Genomic DNA, 26,535 nt, shown 5'->3' on the forward strand with positions numbered 1-26,535 from the left:
AATATTTACATCTTGCCTTGAAATAAAGCAGCAAGCAGATTTCTAACAAAAATTGTCCATTCTATAGGAGTCCCTGTTTATTTCCCTCAGACTCTGAAGCCTCATTAGGAACTTTTTTTTTTCACCTTATTCTCCCTAGTTGGTATAAGTAAACCTGCTCAAAGGAAATATCTAAAGGCTGAGAAGAATTTTCTCATCTCTTCTGAGAGCTTGGAATCCACTAGTACCAGTGAGGATGATAAAAGAAGAATGCTGAAGTTAAGAGCAAAGATAAATGAAAGATTGTTGTTTTTTTTTCCCTACAAAATTGGAACAGAAGTTGGCCTTGGAACCAGAATTAAGTAACTTATGTTCACATAATAGTATTTTTTGGACTATTTAGTTGTTTGTGATCACTGTTAGGCTGCCTTTTCCTATAGTGATGAGAAACATTAGAAAAGTAAACAATTACCAATACAATCTCAGCTTCCAAGGGTTCAGTTGCTTTTGATATTGTAACTGGGGGTGAGGCTGCATTCTGTGCCCTCCTTTTGGCCTTCTGTGTCTGAAGATTGGTAAAATAGTTGACAGCCGCAAACTCAATAAGAGCGGAGAAGACGAAAGCAAAGCAAACAGCTATAAACCAATCCATGGCAGTTGCATATGACACTTTTGGCAAGGAGTGCCGGGCACTGATGCTTAATGTGGTCATGGTTAAAACAGTGGTGATCCCTACAATGAAAAAGAATGAGAAATGCAGCATTAGCATTTGGAATCCAATAACAACAAATGAGAATGTGTCAATGGATTAAACACTCTGCAAATATAATTTTTGTTATTGTTTTATAATTATTCACAATTCTTATCATAGGTTTTATCGTTTTGTATCCTTCGATATTTAGTGCGGTGATGTGTACACCGTAGTTGTTCAAGAAATATTTTCTGATTTGATTTAGCCTAACTATTGTAAAGTTTAACTCACAAATAATTCTAATCGTTTACTTATTAAGAAAACTTACAGCAAATTATTATCACATCAGTACTAAAACCTTGAATTCTTGGTCAATTTGAATAGCTGATAATACCTATCATCATATTTAAGAAGTCTATCTGGTATGAATAGTAAACGTAATATTAGGTTCTTGAATTTAAAAAAAATTCTAGCTTGGTTTTAAGGTAAAATATTTACTCATGAGAAAATAATTTCATCAGTCACTAGCAGTTTAATGTCTTATATAATAGTTGGAGAATATATGTAATTTGAAGATGGTCAACATCATTATATAGGTATTCTTTTATAATTTGCAGGATGAGATCTATTTTAATATAGTAAATTAAAAAGTCAAAATTCCTCTACGATTTCAATTTGACTCAGATCTTCCCTGTGAACCTCTCTAATTGTATAATCATTAAAACCCCCCAAAATTGGATTTTGTTATTGATGATATTTTCTGTTACAGCTCTTTTTCTAATGTCATTTTTTCCATCAAAACTAATAGCAATTCTACATATCATAAATGCAACTCAATATTTAGTTTGAAACATGGGAAATTGGTCATATGTAACTATTTTTAGACCTAGAAAAATGGCACTTTCTTATAGTTCAACCTAATAAAAGCAAGACATAATTTATATTTGGGGTTCAATATCTTAGCCTTTCTTTTTATGGATTTATATGTTGGTTTTTACTTTTCTGCTTTTCCTTAGTTATGAAAAAGCAAATTGAGATTTTAAAAAAGAAAAAAAATACTCCTAAATAGTCACAGGAATCCAGCCAGAATTCTTGCCAAGACAAATTTTTTGTGGATGTACCACATAGCTTGGGATAATATAAGAGCCATTTTATATCATACTCATGATAGGAGTCTAGTAAGTCAGTCGGAGAAGGACAAACATTATATGTTCTCATTCATTTGGGGAATATAAATAATAGTGAAAGGGAAAATAAGGGAAGGGAGAAGAAATGTGTGGGAAATATCAGAAAGGGAGACAGAACGTAAAGACTGCTAACTCTGGGAAACGAACTAGGGGTGGTAGAAGGGGAGGAGGGCGGGGGGTGGGAGTGAATGGGTGACGGGCACTGGGTGTTATTCTGTATGTTAGTAAATTGAACACCAATAAAAAAAAAAAATTTAAAAAAAAAAATTAAAAAAAAAAAAAAAAAAAAAAGTGCACTAGTGTGAAGATTCCCCTAAAATATACAAGCAGTAAGAGCTATAGGATGAATGGAGATATAGAAAAGAGTGAAGCATACCAAAGACAGTTCTTGCCGGGACAGACTCCTTATTAATCCAGAAGGACACCTGGGAAAGAATGACTGTCATAATGCAAGGAGTGTATATCTGTATCATGAAGTAGCCCATCTTCCTTTGCAAGTGGAAATAAACTGTCATTATTACGTATTCACCTGTTGGAAAACACGTATATCAATATTATTGCTGTTGACAGTGTGCAAAAAGAAAGCAACTGGAAATAAATCGTGCAGATCTTTAAATTAACATGGGCTGGAAGAAAACAAGTAAAGGCATATTTCACTGTATGACAAAGATACTTGATCAAGCAGAGGATAAATACATCAGGTCATTGTTTCCAGTTGGTTTCTTTGTGTTATATACACACAAAACTATTTATTTCAAGGTTACACAAATCTTTATATGCACATAGTTGCAAAATCAATTTTAAAGAAAACTACTCATCACTTCAAAACAGCAAGCATAGCTGAGGATGGCTAATGCAGAGAAGAAAGAACTAGATATTTTGAAAATGTGCACTGGAGTCACCTTGCTGGATTATATTCTGGAACTGGTCTAATTCTTACCTGTGTTAGATTTAATTGTTTCACTAGATACTGTTTGTCCAATCAGATCATACTGGAGGAGACTTGAAGATTCTTCTGGGACTTCGACTGAGTAAAGTGGTCCTTTCTTCCATGTATATATGATTTCACTTTTGGGGTAAGCATCTGAATTTTTTAAACAAATGAAATATAGCAGTGAATCTGACTAGTTGTGTTTTTTTTTCAAAGCATATTTCGTCCATATAAAAAAGGTATGACCATAAACTTTCTTTAATGTTTTTCTTTAATCTGAGTGATTTACACCTCTGACTATTTACAAGATTGACAGACAGGATTAAATAAATCTATTCCTGGAGTCACATTGAGACTATCATGTAATATTTCTCTTTTGTTTCCTGATCTCTGACTACAATCAAATAATTATATATATTTGATTATAGTCAGAATATATATATTCTACCCTTATTTATTTATTTACATTTATTTATTTCCTTCAGAGAAATAGAGAAGGGGGTGGGAAGAGGAGCAGAAGGAGAGGGAGAAAAGCAGACAACCGCCCTACTAATGTGGGGCTCTATCCCAGGACCCTGAGATCATGATCTGAGCTGAAAACCAGAGTTGAACATTTAATAAATTAAGCCACACAGGTGTCCCAATAATTATACATTTTGAATGCATTATTTGACTCTCAGAAGCTTTTTGTAACTTACAACTCCCAAACTTGAGTGGACAAGCATGCCCATCCATAGGAAAGTTAACCAGCCTCATAGGACAGTCAGCATTGATGGTAAGCCTAGGGACATTGAAATAAATGGTTCTGAGTTAGTATACTAGACAAATCATTTGGGTTAGAGGAAGTTGAATTGGGGAAGTCTCACCTCATGGTATATAAAATGGTTCCATTCTGCATTATTCTGAAGAGTTTATTAGGGGTTGTCATATTGTGTGCAATTGATTTTTTGCCATTCCTGAAAAAAGTGTCAGGTGTCCAGATTTTACTGACCATCAGGTTATTCAAACTCAAAATCTCAGTTGGTCCCCCAAACTTTAACCTCTCATCAGTCCAAGTCTGGCGGAAGAAAACGTCCATTGTATACTCCTAAGAGAAAATAAAATATTCATGCAAGCTGGGGAGATAATTTATTAAGAATAATTCATTCACCAGCTTATATATCCAATCCTAAAACTTAAGAAATAAAGCAATTTTTCATGATAATAACCTATCAGAGAAACTATGATTTCAGTAAACTATTTTTCTCAAACTTATAATTTGCAATATTATTGTAAAAGATAGTGCTGTGTTGCACAAACCTTCTTCCTGTACCTTGGCTCTCTTCAACAATCTTCCTCTTTCCTATCAGTCATCCACCTTTCTATCTATTGACCTATTAATTTCCCCTCCATTAATTTAGAAGAAAAATATGAAAAGATTTACAGTCCTAGTATTGTACTGGCCTTCCTGCCATCACTTAAGTCTAACCATTCCCCTCAATGCCTTGTTCACTTTCAGAGGTGTTGCTGAGCACCATGGTACTATTTAGTAAACTTTTAAGGATAGATAAACTTCACTGGATAAGTATACTCTAGCTGCACATCACAATTATTTTATATTGTTTTCAGAGAATATAAAAGCAAATGTTACCATGATTACCCAGAGCATCATAATTACAATTCTGAGTTTTAATTTGTGGCTTTTATTAAATAACATTAGAAATCTTAAGAATTATGGTAAGAGCCATTGCAAAAGACAATGATAAATAATACCTTGTAAGTATATCGAAATATTGCTAACAATTGCTTTGCCTACTTTATGTGTTCCTGTATGAGACTTATTACTACTAGTTGTGATTAGATTTTCAAAATATAATTTGACACACAGTGTATCCATATAATAAAGAGCCAGGCTATCTCAAGTCTCCACTGTACAAATATTCTTTAAAAATGACACACATGCATAAAATGAAGTGCCAAGTGTTCCCCAGACTTCCATAATATAGTATAGTATAGCTGTGGTTATTTATACTTGAGGTTAGTCAGTACTCAGTGAAAAATATGATAGTAAAATAATTGAAGATTCTGGATACTGCTGACTCTCCTTTCTTTCAAGTCTTAATACATTTATCTCTTAAAGTCCTCCTTCCTCTTCTTCACTTCCTTGGGTTTTTTTTTTTTTCCTTACTTTTCCCCTAACTTCTCCTTTCCCTTCCTCTGATATGCCTTCATTTTTTTTTTCTCCCTTCTTGCTTCTTTCTTTTCTTGTCAACTTAAAAAGCAGAATATAAAAAAGTCTTCAATAACCATTTATCCAGAGCTACACTTCTCTAATAAACTTTAATGATTGAACTATTTAAAGTTATGTTTATTTCAATTTTAGTTTTTATATTTTACTTTTAGGGAGGAAATGGTACCTGAGAACTGTGAAAAAATACCGTGATACACTTCGTTCTAGAAGACTAGTTCAGATTTTCATTGCCACTTACTATAAATACTCTCTTACGAATCCTACAGCCATCTGTACCTGGAACAGAGTTCCCAGAACACCTACTGGTCCATTTGCAACACAAAAGGTACAATGCACTAGCTTTTTCAAATGATGCCCTTCCTTATTTTAATAAAATATACTAAAAATAATGTGTTACAGAAAATAGCTATATTTTAAGTTTCACAGATACCCTCAATATACTCTTACGTGATGTATCATCTTTGTTGGTTTTCCTTTTTTCTATTCTAAAAATTTACCAGTACTTCATTAAGATAGAGAAAATCTTATCTTTGTAGAAAAGAATTGATGCATGATATGTGGTCAAAAGAGAACATATAATCTTAGAAAGTGCCTCAGGTCAAAGTGTTCAAGCAGAGCCCTTAGTGAAATGTGAAGGGGGTTAAGCCAGTAATCTACATTAATGACCATGCCCTCCCAGCATGGGCACACATATTGCATTAGGATGCTGGAGCCAAGCTTGGTAACAATGTCCAAGATTGTTAGTTCTAGGACTCTATTCTCAAGCCAATCAGTAAAATTACCCTCCTCACTCAGGGCTCGCTTACCATCTCCACGTCTGACACAGGCCCAAAACTGGTCACATAAATGTCTGTTTTGACTTCAGTAACAGCACCTGAAATTAGCCCAGAAGAATAAGAATAATTATCATCACTGATTTTAAGGGGACTGTTCGTAATGACCCTCCCACAAAGTCCTTTGTCATGGTCAGAATCTGCAATCCATCCTTAAGTAATCCAGTAGCAAGAGCCCTTGGGTTTTTCAACTCTGAAAACTCATGCCAGTCGCATTACTGTAAAAATTTTCTGGTCAATTTGGAAAATTGAAGGAATGAAGGGAAAGTAAGTGTTCTTATAAAAATTATAACAATAACTAGCACATCTTGATAGCTTTAATAGGACGAACACTTAGAAAAGTGCTTTACATGGAGAATCTCATTCTATGCTCACACAAATCTATGAGGCAAGTACTGTTCATATACCCACACTACAGCTGAGGAAGCTGAGGCTTAGAGGGTTCAAATAACATGCATAGAAGGTCACAGGCAGAAGGAGGGACAGAGACTGGATGGGAACACATGGCATTTCCCAGTACCCCTGCACCCTACCACTCCGCTATCCTTATGAAGCCTCTGGGTCTTGGAACAGCAGGAAGGGGGAAGGAGAGTACAGATGTTTGGTCTAGTAAGGATGCTTCCTCTCACCTCCAAATCCTGGCCGCAGCCGATTGTCATAGCCTTCAAGCAAGTTGTCCAGGATCCGACTGATGTTTTTGGAGTAGAAGTTTCCTTCATCTTCAAGTTTCCCTAGGGTATTTTCTACCCTGTGAGGAGATAATCAATGAACCCCACTCCCAGCCTCAAAGGGAATGGTCTGTTCAATCTTCCCTCATCTACCCCACCACAAATACATGCCACACCATCCAGGCTTCTTCTATGATTTGGTTTAGAAGTTACCCAGTGAGTGTGTGCTTTCACTTTCCTCTGCACTAAAAGGAAAAATCAGAAAAAATCTTACTCACCATAGAATAATATATAGCAAGGGCAGAGGCGAAGCCATCCTGCAGTGCACTGCAACGTCCAGTTCACCCTCCTCCTAGGTTCTCCTCCCTCTTAACAAGCTCCCCTTTGCCAATCAACTAGAGTAATCATCCAGACCCCTCATATCTCTTTTCCCTGTTTGCATCCAGCCAGTAATCTGTAGATGAAGAGGTTGCCAGCAAAACTTTGAAGGTTCCCTTTACTCTCTTGTTCTTGCTTCTGTCTTCTCGTGTGGAACAAGGTGGCTTGTGGTCTTAGACTACATCCTGATGGACACTCAGCCTCCTCTGGTAAACTCAATTGGGAAATGAGAGTCTGAAGAGACAGTGTATGGTCGGAGAGCAGTGACAATAATCGAATAAGGCACTAGGGGAGATTAGAAGGAAGATATCCACAGCTAGTTTTGGCATGGAATTAGCAGGGCCCTGTGAGAAAATCTGGAAAGCAGTGGCATCTTGCTGATTGAGATTATGTTCCAAAGGGCTCAGCATTTATTATTTCTCTGGTTCACAGAAGGATTCCTACACAGCTCTTATTGCTCAAAAAGTCTAAAGTCTAACAATATTGAGATCTTTTTGGATTCTTTTTCTGATTTATTTTTTTCCCTCTTTCTAATTTCATTAGCATTATTGCATCAGACATACCTTTTCTCTGCACTTAAAAATTGTCCCTTCTTATTCTTTGAAAAGCATTTACATACACTAAAACAACACCTGGCTGTCTTGCTATTGAATTGATGTTTTTTGTTTGTTTGTTTAAGTACATTGCTGATCCTTTCTAAGATATTACATCTCAAGCTAAGACGTAAATGGGTCCTACCACTATCTTTAGAAACTTGGCCAGTTTCATGGATGCTGCCTCTAAGAGACAATGTCCGGAAATAGCTGACTAAGGTTCCCCAAGTAGAAATACTGTAAGAATCGAGGATCCATGGACATGGTTCATGATGCTGTTGCTGAACTAGCTCACGAGGCTTGCCACAGGTCAAAAGCAAAATATTTGAACCCAAGAAATAGCATTCTCTGCCTAGTTTGGTGGATGGAAGTTGGAATAAAGGAAGTCACTTTAAGTTTTAAAATTTTGATCTTTAAATAAATAATTTAAAATAGCAATAAGGAAAAGTATTGTGAATATCTCTCTCTATAGATAAATATGCTATCTATCTAATTTTTAAGATTTTATTTATTTATTCATGAGAGACAGAGAGAGAAAGGCAGAGACACAGGCAGAGGGAGAAGCAGGCTTCCTGCCGGGCACCTGATGTGGGGACTCAATCCCCAGGACTTCGGGATCACATCCTGAGCCGAGGGCAGATGATCAACCACTGAGCCACCAGGGCCTCCCTCTATTTATCTATAAATTCAGGAACATAAGAAAGAAGCAAGTGTCTCACATGACCATCCCTCTGCCATATCTACACAATATTCACCCAGTTCACAGTCTGTATCTTCAGAATCTAAATTCTACAAAGGTAATGGTTACTACTGCAGACATATAGCACAGTCTTAAGAGTCATTTCTGAGGACATGACATCAATTATTTGAGGAACATTTCAATAAGTTGGCTATGACTTAAAAAAACAATAGAAAAAGGGAAAACTGCAAGATTTCTGTGAAGTAGTTTTTTAAGATTACAGAATCTCACCATTACATGGAATTTTCTGGTTATTCATCAAAACCCCCAGTTCCTTCCAATATTCCTGGTAAGTGGTATTCAGCATCTGTTTTCTTACATTGTTTTACTTGTGTGAATCCGAAACCTGCACCCTTGTCCTAGCTCTCACCTTTGAAACCATACACAATAATTTGTTGGGAAAAAAACCACATGGTAGCTATTTAAACAAATATATATCTAAATATATCTATGTATCTATCATGTCCTCTCAAATTTAAGCTAAACATTCCTAGAATCTTCCCTTGTTCATTACAGGACCTGGTTTCCATATCTCTTTTTATTCTTTTCACTCTAAACTTACTCTTACTGATGACTACAACACATTTCAACTTCCAATGATTGTACAGTTACAGTCGAAACCCTATCGGTATATATGATGCTATGAAATAATTCTCTGTTCATGTTTACTACAACTTACTATTTTTATTCAAGCACAGGATTTGTATTGATCCCTGTAAACTTGCATAATTTTTTTCTATCAATATGTTTATCATCCATCTCTGATTTCTATCATCAGAGAGAAAACTTAGATGTTTAAGACCGGATTTTTTTCATATAGTAAAAAAAAAATTGTAGGTGAGATTGTACATGTATATACCTACACCTATAGAATGGGAATGATTTTCTCATTAAAATTACTTATTTAAAAGAAACAAATAGTAATTAAGTCACCTTTGTCTCTAAAGAGACTACTCCTTGTACCATCACCAACAACAAGGTTTCTGTGTATAAAATAATTTATACTGACTCAAGGATGATTAGAGAAAATTATTTTACAGAAAAAGCAAACTTGGCATCAAACACTAAGTACTACTTTCCATGATATAAAAAGCTATTAATGTTTTCATGTATAGAAAGGGCTAGAACCAAAAGATTCTGGTATTCATGTTAAGTACTGTCCACCTTGTAGGAGCATGAAACATTTTCTCCTGTCTCTTAGAAACTATTATGGAGAACAAGTCAGTCTAAAAATAATAAATGAAATTTAAGACTATATCAGTGAAAATTAACATAATGCTAATAGTAACTAACAGATATTTAACATTTACCATGGGCCTAGAGCTGTGTTATGAACTCCATATATTCCAACTCATTCATTGCTAACACAAAAATCTGTGAAGTATCTATAATTGAGTCCATTTTGTAAATCAGCAAGAATGTAACTTGCCTAATCTCACGGCTAAAAAAAGGGCAGAATCAGAATTCAAAACTAAGTATAAGCTAAGGCCATTGGACAAAACACAGTGAAAAATAAGTTTCCATTTTACTAAAGAAATAATTTCCAACTGTGGTATTTATTCAAAGATGGAACAAGTACCATAAAGGTAAATGAGTTACCTGTTAATAAAGTATAGTATGGAAAACCATGGGTAGGTTTCATGCATGTATGTTTCAGGAGGAAATTACATAACCCCTAAGAATATTCAGTAGGAGATGGAGGTTATTTGGGGTCATCATGAGGAAGAGCTGTTTGGTAGAGATCTCAAGTGAATATTTGGATTCATAGATTCTGCTATGGAGTTTCTCTGGAGTGCGGTGAGAAAGGGGATTTAAAGAGGTTCTTTGTGGTAAAGTGTATCTTGGAGGTACACTGGAAGAGAAGGATGGAGAGGTACTACTAGGTTGTACTAAAGGAAGAAGAAAAAGTAGTAGAATATGTAATAATAGTTAATATTTATTGAACACTTACTATGTCAATCATGTACATTGATATTATCTCTAATTTGTAGAACTGGCTTGCAAGCTAGCAATTTTCATCTTATTTTACAAAAGGATAAAGTGAGGCTCAGAAAATGTATGTAACTACCCTAATGTCCCAGAGCTAGTTATTATCTCTGATTCCAAAGTTTACACTTTTATATTTGATGCTTACATATGATATCTCTGACTCTGTTTTCTAAAGTTGGGGCTCTTAAGCTCTCTGGGCCAACAATATTTTTTATATTGTTAAGGGATACCTGACCTCTCTGTGGGCACTGTAGAAAATTCCCATGCAATACTGTTTGGGAATCCAGTGCAATAAGAATAAAATTGCTCTGGGAGACAAAGGACAATAAAGGGATAATCCTCTGGTCACCAGCTTTAAATTGTTCTGGCTTGGTTACCAATAGAATGTTCAACACATTATAGGGCATGGAAATACAGTCAGGCAAAATCAATTTCAAATTTTAAAATACAAATATGGAGGGACCAAAAGTCACGTCCAAAAGATTACAGGTCTATGAATTTATGACTTATGCCTGTTCAACCAGTATCACTTCAATTTAATGTTTATTTATTAAGTGCCTGATGACAAGCCCTTGATGCTGAGGATATAAACATTTTACAAAATAATGCTCACTCTAGAATGTTCATATTCTAGATGTTAATATCAACATAATAGAACTGATAAGATACTGGGTGCTAAAGGTATATAGTTAATTATTAACCATGTGCTATGGGAACAGAGTAAAAAGGCAACTGTGGTGGAAGGGGTGCCAGTGATTATTTCATGAAAGGCACAGCATTTGAAATGAGCTTGAGAAGTTGAATAAACTTTTGGTAGATTAGAAAAGGCCATTTCAAGCTGTATGATGAACTCAGACATGTGGCAATTCATGATATGTTTATAAATAGCAAATAACTCTGAGAAACTAGAAAATAGGAGACTAAGAATATAATGAATAAAAAGACTGGAAGATAGACCTAGTTCAATATAGAGAGATTTCATGGTCCTCAGTGGAGGATTTGAGAAAAGCCATGGCCATGTGCTAGTAGGCTATGATGGAGTTGTTTAAGGAATTCGTAATAGCACTTTTTCTTTGAGAATTGGCCTTTCATAGGGGCAGGTATTTAATTTGTCATGCTTGTACTGCTTGATTCTGTATCAAGTCTCTGTTGATTATACCACTTTGGTATCAGGTAACGGGTTTATTAGCATGCAAATAACTTAGGCAAATTATTTATTATCTCTAGGTATCATCTTCAACATGTATAAAATGAAATTACAGGGTCTTGGTGAGGATTAAATTAAAAATACATTAAGGCCTTTATTACAGGAAATTGCTCATAGTAAACAAGAAAAAAAATACCCATCAACAAACATCACTTCCAACATCATCACCCATAATCATCATTGTTGTTATCATTCTTGGTCAAGCCAATTTTTTTCTCCAGCATTTAGAGATGAAGCAAAAAAAAGTGTGTGTGTGTGTGTGTGTGTGTGTGTGTATTTACTAAGGCTGCCAGTGTTAGAGGAAAGCATGTTTGGCCAAATTCATGCTACGTCAGAGAAATATCTATGGATACAGAGGAACCAGAAATGGAGCAGTTTTATAGAAAGAAGCAGAGACAAATCACCGCAACGAAAAATCTGAGAGAGCAGCTGCCCAGATATCTGATGGCCTCCCTGATTCCTTCATAATCTAGGTGTCATATCTGCCCTGAGTTCCCCCTGAAAGCACTGTATCCTTTTTATAGATTATGTTAGATTATGTTTGTTTATTTTTGCTCCAGGTAACTGGGTTACTGTCACTAGCTCCTAAAGGGTCTTTTAGAGCTCAGAAGCAGCTGATGATGATACAGTACATCGCCTGGATGGACTGACTGCATGACCCACTGGAGAGCAAACCTAGGCAAAGTGGAATCATGAGTGTATTTCCTGGGCCTTCTGGAAAGGAGGGTACTAATTGGCAAATACCTAGTGATCTTGCTGCTTAATGAATTTCCCACACCTCCATGGAGTAGAGTAAGCATTTTAGTAAACTGCATGAACTCTCTCAGGCCACTAGGGGACTACTGAGCATTGTCTTCTGGCAGTGCTACCCAGGCCCCAGAATCTGTTTGCCTATTTATCAGGTGCTTGGAGTATAGGAAAAGGAGGACAGAATTTTGGGTTCAAGCCCAGTGATGAGCTCTAGGAAAATGCTATAGAAGAGCAAGCAGAATGGAAGTCTATTAACATGGATTCTGTTGGACTTGGATAAAATGTAAATTTCAAACCTACAACCTTGTAAAGGGATATTCTCAGAGCAAGTGATAAAAATAAACATTTGAAAGTGCCACAGTAAGTTTAGAGAAGTTAATGAGAATAATTTTGTCCTCCATGTTGTTATATTAAGTGACTTTATGTTTCTTCTTAGAATAAAATACAAGAGGATTGCCATTTATATGAGTGATTTAATCTGAGAGGAAAAAATGAAGGGGTGGGGAGACTCTTCTGAGAAGAAGCTAAGAGGTATTTGATGCACAGTTTGGAGCTAATGATTCAGCAGTGGCTGAATGACATTGTACACACACACACACACACACACATAATGCTGATAAATGCTCTCTAATAAACCCAGACCATCAAAGAAACAAATTATTTTAAAATAGACTTTTAACAAGCTTTGGTGAGAGAATACTAGAAGTAGAGTATCTGATATGTCAGAATTAAAAGATCTATATAGCTCTGTGAACTTGCTGTGAGCATATTGTTGTTGCTGCTTGTTTTGTTATTATGGCACTATATCAGTAAGGAATATGTTAGATGTAACACAGAAAATCCAACTTGCAGTTGTGTAAACAAAAGTAGGGAAAAGGGTGGAGGTAGGCAGTACCTGGCTTTGGTAGCTAAGTAATGCCAGAGTGGACTAGGCTGCATTTCATGGTTGCCATATGGCTACCTCAGTTTGTCATCATATCTGCAGTTAACAGAAGAAATAAGGAATAGAGTCACCAGGCCTAGTCTAGCTACAGAGGAAGTGGAGAAACTTCCAAGATATCTTTGTTTTCTGATTTAAGAAATGAATAAACACAGATAAATGTTCAGATGAATCCTACAAAAATCTTTCAATACTTGCTAGGACACTCCTGATTACAATAGCAGGGATTTTCTTTTTTAGTTTTTTCATCCTTTATAACATAAGCAGCCAATAAAGATGTGGATTAGGAATGGAAGTTAAATGTGCCGTCTGTCACAGGCAGGGAATTGCCTCTAGGTAGATTAATTACAGCAAGAAACCCCTTACTCTGGTATGGTTTAGGGAGTAGAGTATAGGCTACAATTCTGTTGCCACTGGCACACTCAGCTTTTGGGCCAGGCATAATCTGCACAAATACATGTAGAAGTCTCGTGAGAGGCTTATGAAAATTTTGCAACATCCTTTCTTAATATCTTTCTTAATATATTTCTCAATAATTTAAAGATATTCTGCTGAACTCCATTGTCATCTAATATAGACAATAGAGCCACTATCCATAGGCTAATAGAACAGGAGACCTGACATTCAATTAAAGCACTTAGACCATCAAAGTCCTAAATGGTTGAAGCACATTAGTTTAGCTCCTATCAGAATAAGACCTGGGTTCCTGAACTGCATTTTGAAGTTATAAACTGATAGTATTTAAGTTTCCTACAGGAAAGAATCAAAAGACGTTACACCTGGTACTTTAATTAGTACCCATTATATTAAGTCCTACCTGGAAAATTTTTCATAAAATTAAATAATAGGAAAATCTTTGTCTTGATGAGAAACTAAAATAATATTCTTCTTTCCACAAACTATATAACTGACCATGTTTCTCCTTTTGATCTTGCTGCCTGGATACTCAAAGTCAGAACTGAATTATAGCGGGCTTTTGTTTGTGTTAATCTTCTTTTATTTTTGTACTTGTTTTCCTATTACTATTCTATACTTTGTGTTTGTTTTTTTTCTGAAAGGCTCCTCAAAACTTCTGGAGAAAAATAATATAAATAAGCTCTAGGAAGTGAAACAGTAATTGGTAATTTTTTGGGACTACTCATTCATTTGGATCAATTATATCACATTACCTATTGATTATCTGGTATAGTGTTTGAACTAAAATCTAGGATTAAATAAAGTAATATCAAATTCAAACGAAGAAGACATTAACCACAAGAGGATAGTTGGAACCAGAAGATTCAGCAGAATCAGACACAGAACTGGAGATAATGTATTTTTACAAAAAAGAGGTAATTACTTTGGAACTGCTGTCAATTTATACTTTGAAACTAGGGTAGCTAAAGATCATATTCTTGTTTTTAAGGTAAGAAGGAAATACTGTTTTATTTATGTGATAAAAAAATACCCTTTTTTTCTTTAGGTTCACAGCAAAATTAAGAGGAAAGCACTGAAATTTCCTATATCCCCTACTCCCACACATTCATAGTCTTCCTCATTATTAATATCTCCCATCAGAATGGTACGTTTGTTACAGCTGATAAAGCTATACTGGCACATCATTATCATCCAAAGTCCAGAGTTTACATTTTAGTTCACTCTTGGTGTTGTATATTCTTTGGGTTCTGACAAATGTAGAATGACATTTATCCATCATTTAGTATCTTGTAGAGTATTTTCACAGTCCTAAAAATCCTCTGTGTCCACCTATGCAACTTTCCCTCAGCCTAACTCCTGGAATACACTGATATTTTTAAGGTCCACATAATTTTGCCTCTTCTAGAATATCCTATAGGTGGAATTATATAGTATCTAGACTTTCAGATTGGCTTCTTTCACTTAGAGAGATATGCATGTAAGTGTCCTCCACACCTTTTTATGACTTGACACCTTGTTTTTAGCTTTGAATAATAGTCCATTGTTTGGATATACTACAGTGCATTTATCCATTCACCTACTGAAGGACATCTTCTTGTTTCCAGATTTGGGGAAATGTAAATAAAGCTGCTAGCAACACCTGTGTGCAGGTTTTTGTGGCAGCATTACATTTGGGAGGAAATCACCAAACTATTTTCCAAAGTGGCTGTACTATTTTCGATTCCTACCAGCAGTGAATGAGAGTTTCTGCTGCTCCACATTCTCACTAACATTTGATGTTGTCAGTGTTCTGGATTTCGGCCATTCTTATAAGTGGTATCACATTGTTGTTTTCATTTTATTTCCCTAAGGACATATTATGTGGAGCATCTTTTCAGATGCTTATTTTCCATCTGTGTAATACTTATCATATCTGATGAGGTGTCCATTAAGGTCTTTTGCCCACTTGTTAATCAAGTTGTTTGTTTCTTATTTTTGAATTTTAAAAAGTTTTTATAAATTTTGCATAATTTTCTTGTCAGACATGTCTGGCAAGTATTTTCTCCCTGTCTGTGGCTTTTCTTCTTCTCTGAACAATGTCTTTGTGGGGCAGAATTTTTAATTTTAATGAAATACAGCTTATCAACTATTTATTTTATGGATTGTATCTAAGAAGTTATCACCATACTCAAGGTCATGCAGGTTTTCTCCTATCTTCTAGTTTTGTGTATAACATCCATTTTGAATTAATTTTTTGCGAGTGCTGTAAGGTCTTGGACTAGATTAATTTTCTTACATGTGGATGTCTAGTTGTCCTACCACCATTTGTTGACAAGACTGTATTTGCTCCACTGTATTGCTTTTGCTCTTTTCTCAAATATCAGTGGATTATATTTATGGGAGTCTATTCCAAGCTCTATATCCTCATCCACTAATCTGTATATTCTTTCACTAATGCCACACAGTCTTGATTACTATAGATTAATAGTAAGTTTTGAAGTTGGATAAAATCAGTTCTCCAACTTTGTTTTTCCATTTGATCTTTAATTATCTGGAATATGGTTTTGTGATTGGGAATTACTAAGGATTTGTTTTCTTGTTCCAATTATAGTGTAATTGTTCTAATAGCAAATGTGAAAGAGTCTATACTTTCTTCACAGATTTGTAATATCCTCTTTACAATACAATTTTCCATTTTTTGCTAGGAGATATATTTGGGCTCTCAGTTATGTTCTATTGACTTATTTGCTTAGATGCACGCCATTGTTTTTCACTATTTTCCTTAAATACTATGTGTAATGGACTTTATGGTATGTTTCCTCTAGGTAAATCTCCTTTTAATAATGAAGGACTTATTTCTTTACCTGCTGGGAGTGCTGTGAGCCTTTTTCCAAATTTCCTCAGCTGAAGAGTCTTGTACTAAGCGTGAATCTTTATAGAAGTAGGCAACCTTCAATAGATACAAATATTTAGGCCCCCACCCCAGCACTTGAGATTAAAGTATTGGGCCATCTCAGTTTCAGAACTCCCATGGGCTTGTGCAGGGTCCTGGTTGAGATTGCAAATTTTCTAGTCCAATCCTTTCCTTTCCACAGGTGGTAATCCCAAAAACACTCCCTAAGAAACTGCCTACATGCTATCCACTATCTCATACTCTACCATTCAGGGAATTAAGCCTGTGACTCATTGCAGATTTCATTGGCAACCTGTCATTTTCTGGCCTCTTGCACAACCTTCTTTTATTAAATTATTTGACAAGAGAGGGTGCGTGTGCACATGCACAAGCAGAAGGAGTGGGAGAAGCAGGCTCTTCACTGAGCAAGGAGCCCAATGTGGGGCTTGATCCCAGGACCCTGGGATCATTACCTGAGCCGAAGGCAGACACTTAACTGACTGAGCCACCAGGGCATCCCTCTTTATATGTTTTTATATCTTATATTTCTCAGTGGCAGCTTACTATTCTTGAGAAGATCTGTGGATATGCCATGACAAGGAATTAAACCATATATGCAATTTTTAAAATATCACTAAAGATTATTTTGAAAGAATCTATTATGGAAATATACTCACTGTGCAGTTTTGTTTTTTCAAAATTTCAACAAGCATTTAGATTTAGTATGTACTAGGCTTTACAAGTGATTCCAGAGATTCAAAGAAAAAAGCTGGGTACTATCATCATGAAGCTCATTACCCACCCACCTTTTGGTTTCTCTTTTTAACCACTATGCCAATATTTCTTTTGATTTTCATGTATTTGAAATGCTATGGTTAAAATACTCCTTTTTTGTAGTCAGTAATTTGCCTGGCAAATAGTCAGTGGTAGTTATATGCCAAATACTGAAGTGGTTTTTAAGGAGGAAACAAGAAAAGCAATACACAGGATTTGTCTCAAGAGAAAACTTAACAAACATGCAATGACTGTTGCAAACAGGGATATTCAGAAGAGCAGAAGTCAGTGGGTATTTAGATTAGGGAGACTTGAAGGCTCAACTTTATTCCATGTATCAATGGATTATCTGTTTTTCAATTAAATGTCTTTTGTAGACTACTCTTATTCCATATTTGCTTGGAAAATATTTTGAAATCTTAATTTCTGTTTTATTTCTTCCCTTTATGTTGACCTTTATTTCCCTCCTTTAAGCAGTTGGCAAGGTTTGTCCTTTTTTTTTTTTTTTTTTTTTTTTTGCTTCAGAAGAGTTTGTCACAGGAAAGAAAGCATTGAATACACTTTAGTTCCTAAATTTTGGGTCCAGAAAGCCCTATAGCAGTAGCCATACACAAGGTGGTTTAGAAAAGCATTAAAAAAGAAAGCTTTCATTCAGATTACAAGTAGATTCCCTCAGTCTTGGGGAGTAGAGAAACATGGACATGTGCATCTGGGAAAAATAGGATTGCTATGCCATGCTTCCCAGCTACAATACCTCTGAAAGGCAAGGAATCAGGGTAGAAATGGTGGCATCGGAGATCAGGCAAATGGGACTACAAGCAGATGTTTGTCTCCCGGGAATAACTCAGAAGCCATGAAGAACCACTAGATCTCATAGGGCCATGCAATCAGAGACAATGGGCTTTCACTGTCAACTCTGTGAGCTGATGTTTGAGAATAGATATCCTATCCTCAACCCACATCTTGGCACTGAATGAATAAAATCTTATTGTGGTAGCATCAGGAGGGAAGAGGTTTGTTTCATTTTTCACATACCAGAATTGTCAACAGAGATTTACGTGTCTCTAAGTGAACACATAATGGAATATATGCATGTGTATATTCATATACACACATATATTTTATATATTTATATATATAAATAATTGAGAAGGGAAGCAATAAACTGAAGCTTATTTATTCATATGTTTATGTATCTCTAAGTGGACATACATTTGTCTAAAACAAATGTATAATATTATGGTCTCCTGTTTATTTTTTGCCTTTTGTTCAAATATTGTTTCTTTTACTGTCTTATAATCCTTCTTTAGGACTCTGTGGAGGGTCAAGATGAGAAAAGGATTTATGGAGAAAATAGGAGCTGGAACAGAGAAATAGAGCAAAGAACTAGTTTTCTTCTCAAAAAACCATTTTTGGTCTCAATCTTTAGCTGCAAAATGGTATTTCATATGCAGTGATTGTGGGGGGATAACTAATCATTCACAGACTTGATGCCTAATTTCATTCATTTTCTAGTCTTTTCTGCTGAGTCATATCCCTCAGAGATTTCTGCATTTATAATCCAAAGAATGGATCTATTATGATGAATATTACTTGTTAATCCTTTTACCTTGCAACTCATACTCAAGGTTGCAACTTAAAATACCAATTTCAGGGATCCCTGGGTGGCGCAGTGGTTTGGCGCCTGCCTTTGGCCCAGGGCGCGATCCTGGAGACCCGGGATCGAATCCCACGTCGGGCTCCCGGTGCATGGAGCCTGCTTCTCCCTCTACCTGTGTCTCTGCCCCTCTCTCTCTCTCTGTGACTATCATAAATAAATAAAAATTAAAAAAAAAATACCAATTTCACCACTAAATCTACCTTTTTCCAATTTCCTCCCCCAAATTTTTGATTTTTCAGTTATATTCTTGCAGCACATAGCACTTCTATTGTGCACTTATCATAATAATAGTTAAATTTGGTTTATATAATTTTTTTGAAAAGGATCGCCATTCTCCCACTAAGAATGTAAACTGTATTTAAAGAGTTACTCCTTCCTCAAAAAAATAAATAAATAAAAATAAAGAGTTACTCCTAAAAATAAAATAAAATAAAAAATAAAAAAATAAAAATAAAAAAAGAGTTACTCCTATAGCAACTAGTACAATGTTTGACACATAACAGGTATTTAATAAATATTGAGTGAACATATGAATAAATGAGCTTCAGTTTATTGCTTCCCTTCTCAATTATTTATATATATAAATATATGTAAAATATATGTGTGAATATGAATATACACATGCATATATTCTATAAAAAGATGACATTTTAATAAGTATAATTTTACAATGGATAGAAAAAAGAACTTATGTAGTAACACTTCATATAAGAATAATGTAGATTGAAAAATTGCAAGTGGAATGAAGGATTTTTATATTCTTTTCTATAGTCCCTGCTGTTGGATTGGGCTTGCTTAATATTCCAATACCATATGTGCAGGGAGATCTACATAACCAGATAAGAACCATGGTGTGTTAGCAATTCCAGGTTGCTATTTAGTTATACTTCTGGAGTGCTCATGTATTTGCACATCTGAGGGATGTTTGTGGGACTCCATATTAGCTTTTTATGCAAAAAAATTATTGAGAAAAATTTAATTATGTACCTCCAACACTCACAGTGTGCTGGGTAGCAGAATCTGAATATCAGAAAACATTGTCAAGGAGGAGCATGAATATGGTGAAAGAAAAATGCAATCCCAAAGTGTCCAAAACAACCCATTAAACATTACTTGTAATTTGTCATATCACATCAATCAGTTGCATTTGAAGGTCTTAGAAACAAAAATCCCTTAAGATTTGTAAATGATGAAAGATGGTCTCACTTTAGACTATAGTACTTTATTGCTCAAGAGTGGTGCCTTCATTTTAGCTGCTAATATATCTATTCTAGAAGTGAAACCCAGTAACAGGCAATTCATTCCTGTATAATGTGTGCAGGATCAGAAACTCCATAAACACATTACTGAGTACAGAGTCCTAGTAAATGTAAAATAAACGTTAAACTAACTTTGGTTGTTTTTGTTTTACTTCTATTTCTGATCCACAAGACTAGGAAACAACTTTTATTTATTTTTAAATATTTTATTTATTTATTCATGAGAGACACAGATATATATAGAGAGAGGCAGAGACACAGATAGAGGAGAAGCAGGCTCCATGCAGGAAGCCCGATGTGGGACTCATCCTAGGACTCCAGGATCATGCCCTGGGCCAAAGGCAGACGCCAAACCTCTGAGCCACCTAGGGATCCCCCTAGGAAACAACTTTTAAAAAACATTCATTTTGCCTTTAAGCTTTGCTATATTTTGTTTAAATCTTACTTTTATTTTTTGCTTATATCAAGGAAATAGCATAATAATAGGACATAATTTAAGTATTTAATCGAAAATAGAGTAATGGGCTGTACAAATGTGTACTTGGTTGCAAATCATGTTCCTCAAGCATTCTAGTGAGTGCCAATATGTGAGTGATTAGAATATAAGAGAATATGGATATTATTAAGAAAGCTAGATATTTTATCAGCATTTTATTTTTATGTTTTCTACAATAGAAAGGTAGATATAATGTATACCTATTTCTAATGTTCTTCATTTGGGGGTTATTTATTAAGGACATCACATTGGGTGTTACAATATCACATTACCTGAAACATGCTTATTTTATTTAGTGTGGATACTTGTTTCTAGGTAAGTATGTAGATAAATCAGCCATATGACACTCCTGTGTACTCTGAAAACTTCCCAGAAAGCTATAGGCAATGTTACATTAGGCTGGAAACAAATCACATCTCAAGCATTCTTATTAATTTACTGTCTTACTTGGTACCCACTGAGTATCCATTGATAGATCAGAAACTCAGTAGAAGAAATGATGATGCTCCTAGAATTTGCATGAAGGTGGAAAGGAGGGAGTTGGAGAATAGGAAAAGAGAAAGTTCTATACTGGGGCAAAAAGACCTATCTATATTTCATTACTTATTTGATTAATAAGCATCCTCTAGAGAAATAGAACCAACAACATATAAAGAAATTTATTATAGTGAATTTGCTCACATGGTTGTCAAGGCTGAGTAGTCCAACAGTTTTTAGTCAAAAGCTGGAGAATCAGGAGAGCTGGTAAGTTCTGGTCTGAGTTCAAAGACCTGAGAACCAAGAGAGCCAATGGTATAAGTTTCAGAACAAATGCAAGAAAAAACTAATTCTCAGCTCAAAGACAGTCAGACAGAGAAAGAATTCTTCATTATTCTGCCATTTTGTTCTATTCATATCCTTAATAAATCAGATGATGCTATCCATATTGGGGAGAGCAATATGCTTTACCCAATCTACTGATGCAAATGCTGATCTCATATAGAAACACCTTCATAGACATACCCAAAGGCAATGTTTAACTAAATATCTAAACATCCCATGACCTACTCAAGTTGATATATAAATTGACTTTTACACCTCTTTTTATTCCTAATATCTTTCATTTTTAGAATGCCTGGGTTTAAAATTGCTCCACTACTTTCAAGTTGTACATACTCTGTGCATTCATTTTCTCTCATCTGTGTAAGAGGTAATAATACCTAGGATTGTGGTAAGGTTTAAGTGAAATAATACATTTAAATTGCTTGGTACAATGCAGGCCTCATCAGCAAGCATTCAATGAGTAATACCTGCTCTTAGCATTATTAACATTATTATAAATAACAAAACTTTGCATCTGCAGTCTACTATCTTGGTTTTCAAGAGAGCCAGGATGTACAATTCTATCATGGGCCTATAGGGAAGACAGTTAGAAATATTAGACAAACAGTATGACTGGCTGCCACAGTGAGGGAATCATGTGGAGAAGGTCAAATATCAGTTACATAGAAAAATGACAAGAAATATAAAGTCAGTTACTCTCCTTTGAGTCACTTGGCCTTATTCACTTAGAAACATGCACAATTTCCACCTGGACCAAAACTTCTATCATAATGATGGGATATTTTGCTGTTCATGTAACTGGCTCATCCTGGATCTATTTTACTTCAACAATGTTCTCATTGAGTTTCCTTCAGCCATCTATTTTCAGCAACACATCTCAAAACCTTCAGGACCTTGAAAAGCCCTACCTCAGAAATATATAACAATATTTACTCTCTAAACACCAGCCTCATCAGTCCAAATTTCTCATCATCTCACTCTCATTGCTTCTTCTCCTTATTCTCAGAGATCTCCAATCTTTTGATCTGTCTGATTCCCTCAACCTATACACCTCTTATTAGTATCTCCTCCCTACTCTATCCTATCCTATTGGAACTAGAAGCTTGATTGTCTTGTTTCTCACCAGTAATACCAATTGGTAGGCATCTTATCTAACTTATCTAATAGCATGTTTGTTCAGAGCAGGAAAACACCTCTGCTCTGAACACCAAACATCTCAGATTGCTGTTTACTGTTGGAAGGAAATTTTTAACCATCATTATAAACATGCAAAATCCATAGTGTCCAAAATTACAATGGTTCTCTGTGCATACATCATTTATTTGACTTATTTTCCATCAATCTGAGCCCTCATATTCTCTAATGCCTATTCTAAGGCTTTGTCTGAGCCAGTGAGGCCCATCTTCTCTCTGTACTCAAATAACTCTACAGGAAGTATTTGGTTAGTAAAGATTCAGGAGATTTTATTGAACACATGATGCCCTCTAGGACTGAAAAAAAAAATTCAAGGAGATTATATAAATTTCAATGTCATAATCATTTTCCAATTCTTCCACTTCTCTTCTAATAAAATCTGCCTAAGGACATCCTTAAAGCATTATTGAGTTAAATTCATTTTTATGTGTATAGATTTTAAATTTTATAACTTAAGAAATAAGAGTACCACCAATAATTATTATTTTTAATCCTGACAGCTCTTGTGACTTTTAAAAGGTATATGAAATTATTTCAATTATTTTTACTACTTTAGTGCTTCTGTTTTTCTTGAATTTATGCAGATGTTTAATTTACTATTGGGGAATACAAAACTCTCATGCAATAGGGGAGGGAGTGTAATGAAAAACATTAAGAAATTTCACTTCAATTCTTTGTACTGGGAAATCTTTTCTCCTTCCTTAATATTGTAAATAACTCATGAATAGATTTCTTATTGTAAATAACTCATGAATAGAATAGATAAATAGCTATGCCTCCAAAATGAGGTTATAATAATGGTTATTATATCAGATGGAGAAATGGGGCAATGTGGTCTTTTTATACCTTTCCCATCTTACCTTATCTTTACCGAAGACTGTAATTGTGTCTGGGAAATGATCTTTGTTCCTGTAACAGGGATATTTTAACTCAATGGGTTGTAAATGAATAAAAGAAAGTGATTTTTTAGATGTGTGTCCATTGAAAGTCCTCCATGTCAGAGATTCTTTAAAGACTGGGTCAATGAGAACAGATTAAAATTTTTCTGATCAGTTCATTTTCAGTCTTATTTTAATCTTAGACCTCCATATTTTTTCAATAACAGGCTTAATATATATAATTCAATTCACATAGTATAAAATTCACCCTTAAAATAATACAGTTCAATAGTTTTTAGTGTGTCACAAGGTTGTGTAATCACCACCAGTATCTCATTCCAGAAGACTTTTCACACCAAAAATAAACTCTATACTCATTAGCATTCAATCCTATTTTCCCCTCTCTTAAGTGCCTGGTAACTACTAGTCTACTTTTACTTGTAGGAATTTGCCTATTCTGATCAGATCATAGAGATGGAACCATATAAAATATGGCCAGCTGAACTGGTTTCATTCACTTAGTATAATGCTTTCAAGGTTCATCCATGTTGTAGCATTTATCAAAAGTACTTAATTCTTCTTTATATTTGGAATAGTTTTAGATTTACAGAAAAAATTCTGAAAGTATATAATAAAGCATGATCTAATATACCCTGCAACCAGCTTCCCTTATTATTAGCATCTTACATTAGTATGATACATTTGTTGAAATTAATGAACCAATGCTGTTATATAATTATTAACTAAAATCTATACTTTATTTCCCTAGTTTATACCTAATGACATTTTTCTGCTTCATAGTCCCATCCAGTATATCACATTACACTTAGTCACCATGATTTTTGAGGCTCCTCTTGGCTGTTACTGTTGCTCAGAATTTCCTTGTTCTCAATTCCTTATACCATTTTGAAGAGTACTTTTCAAATATTTTGCAGAATATCTCTACTAGGAATATGTCTAATGTTTTATTATTATTAGATTGGTGATATAGGCTTGCAGGAGTAAGACTCTAAAAATAAAGTGCCATTTTCATCTCACATCAAAGGTACTTACTATCAACAGGATTCATTATTGTTGATGTCAACTTTGAAAATGTGACTGAAATAGGGTTTGTCATATTCTTCTACTGTAAAGTTATTCTTTTCCCTGTCTTTCCATGCTGTACTTTTTGGAAGGTAGTCACTATGTTCAGATGACATTTAAAATATAAATCATTATGATCCATGTGCTTGAAGACAGAGTATCTACATAAATTATTTGTAATTTTTCTGCATAGAATAGCCTTTTCTCTCATTTAGTTAATTATTCAAACTTTATACCAGAACTTCATTCATTTTATTTCTGAATAATATTCCATTTAATGTGTATACCTCATTTTGTTTATTCATTCATCAATAAGTGTACATTTGGATTATTTCTGGGAGGGATTTGGTCTATTATAAGTAGTGCGATGAATATTTTTATAGAAGTTTTTGTGTGGATGTGCATTTTCAATTCCCTTGTGTACATACCCAGAAATGAAATTGCTGGATTGTACAGCAGGTCAATGTTTAACATATTAAGGAACTGCTAAACTCATTTCCTCAGTATCTTTACCATTTTATAACCCCTGTCACCAGAAGTATATGTGGGTTCCAATTTTCCAACATCCTTTCCAATACTTTTTATTTTCTGTCTGTTTTATGTCAGCCATCCCTTTGGGTATTAAGTGTCAGTTTACTTTGGTTTTGATCCTCATTTAAGTAATGATTAATGATTTTGAGCATCTTGTCATATGCTTATTAGCCATTTATGTACCTTCTTTGGAAAATGTTTATTCAGATCTTTCCACTAATTTTTGCTTGTCTTTTTATTGTTGAGGTTAAGAGTTCTTTATTTATTTTGGATACAATTCCCTTATCTGAACATAATTTTGAAACATATTTCTCATTCCATGGGTTGCTTTTTCGCTTTCTTAGAGGTGTCTATTGAGGCACAATTTTTTTTTTAATTTTGATGAAATCCAATTTACTTTTTTTGTTGTTGTTGTTATTTATGCTTTTGGTGTCATAGCCAAAAAAGCAAATTGCTTAATCCAAGGAAGTGAAAATTTATTCTGATGCTTTCTCCTAAGACTTTCCTAGATTTCATTTCATTATGTATGTCTATATTCAATTTTGAGTTACTTTTTATAGATTGTGTGAGATAGATATCCTTTGCATGTGGATATCCAGTTGTCTCGGGACCATTTGTTGAGAAGACAGTGTTTTTCCATTAAATGATCTTAGAACCTCTTTCAAAATTAACTGACCATAAATGCAACATCTTATTCATAGACTCTTAATTTTATTCTATTGATTTGTATGACTAGCCTTAAACTAGTAGCACACTGTCTTGATATGAAATTGGGAAGAGTTTTACAACATTGTTCTTTTTTTTAAACTTTGTTTTAGCTATTCTGTGTCCCTTGCATATCCACATGAATTTTATAATTACCTTGTCAACTTACACAACATAGCAAGGATTTTGATAGATATTGCATAAAATTTGAAGATAAATTTAGGGACAATTATCATCTTTGGAGGACTTGGTGCTGTACATGAACTATCGTTCCATTTATTAAGTTTCCTTTGTTCCTTAAGATAGTATTGCGTACTTTTTAGTACACAAGTCCTTTGCTCTTTTGCTAAATTTATTTCAAAATATTTTATTCTTTTGATGTTATTGTAAATAAAATTGCTTTAACTATAATTATATATATTTTATTTTATTGCTAGTTTATAGAAATACAATAGATTTGTGAGTACTAATTTTATATTTCAATACCTTACTGAACTTGCTTATCAGTTCCAAAAAGTTCTTATGGAGTCCACAGGATTTTTTACATAAAAATCCTTAGCATCTTTGAATAGACATATAGTATAACTTATTTTTTCCCAATAACAATATCTAACTTTGTGCCTTCATAAACAGAACTATCTGTTGGAGGAGGAAGTTCATCTTCTGTGGTGAAGAGTGGATATCTTACTAGACATGGTCTATGAAACCAAAACTGAGTCCTGCTTAATG

General features: G+C 34.6%; 1 protein-coding gene and 1 long non-coding RNA gene across 4 annotated transcripts in view; one reads left to right on the plus strand and one right to left on the minus strand.

The window, feature by feature from the left end:
• The window catches only part of LOC125754978 (uncharacterized), a 32,169-nt gene extending 26,811 nt beyond the window's left edge, over positions 1 to 5,358 (plus strand). The window contains exons 2-3 of the long non-coding RNA XR_007410255.1: positions 2,844 to 2,933; positions 5,171 to 5,358. This is a non-coding gene — a long non-coding RNA (uncharacterized LOC125754978). The remainder of the gene's footprint in view (positions 1 to 2,843; positions 2,934 to 5,170) is intronic.
• The window catches only part of GABRA6 (gamma-aminobutyric acid type A receptor subunit alpha6), a 33,274-nt gene extending 9,696 nt beyond the window's left edge, over positions 1 to 23,578 (minus strand). Inside the window, exons 1-9 of one of the 3 annotated variants that reach the window (XM_049109171.1) lie at positions 23,470 to 23,578; positions 21,275 to 21,363; positions 6,481 to 6,599; positions 5,825 to 5,892; positions 3,655 to 3,875; positions 3,487 to 3,569; positions 2,798 to 2,941; positions 2,234 to 2,386; positions 452 to 711 (exon numbers count right to left, since the gene is read on the minus strand). In XM_049109171.1, coding sequence (XP_048965128.1) covers positions 452 to 711; positions 2,234 to 2,386; positions 2,798 to 2,941; positions 3,487 to 3,569; positions 3,655 to 3,875; positions 5,825 to 5,892; positions 6,481 to 6,599; positions 21,275 to 21,276 — 1,050 coding nt within the window. In that variant the 5' untranslated portion in view covers positions 21,277 to 21,363; positions 23,470 to 23,578. Of the gene's footprint in view, positions 1 to 451; positions 712 to 2,233; positions 2,387 to 2,797; positions 2,942 to 3,486; positions 3,570 to 3,654; positions 3,876 to 5,824; positions 5,893 to 6,480; positions 6,600 to 6,797; positions 7,378 to 21,274; positions 21,364 to 23,469 lie in introns of those variants that run through there. The other 2 variants (XM_025435100.3, XM_025435099.3) reach the window with 2 other exon arrangements.
• Positions 23,579 to 26,535: the final 2,957 nt, after the last annotated feature.

The sequence above is a fragment of the Canis lupus genome, chromosome 4 (assembly GCF_003254725.2).
Source record: "Canis lupus dingo isolate Sandy chromosome 4, ASM325472v2, whole genome shotgun sequence".
In the NCBI taxonomy this organism is placed as follows: domain Eukaryota; kingdom Metazoa; phylum Chordata; class Mammalia; order Carnivora; family Canidae; genus Canis; species Canis lupus.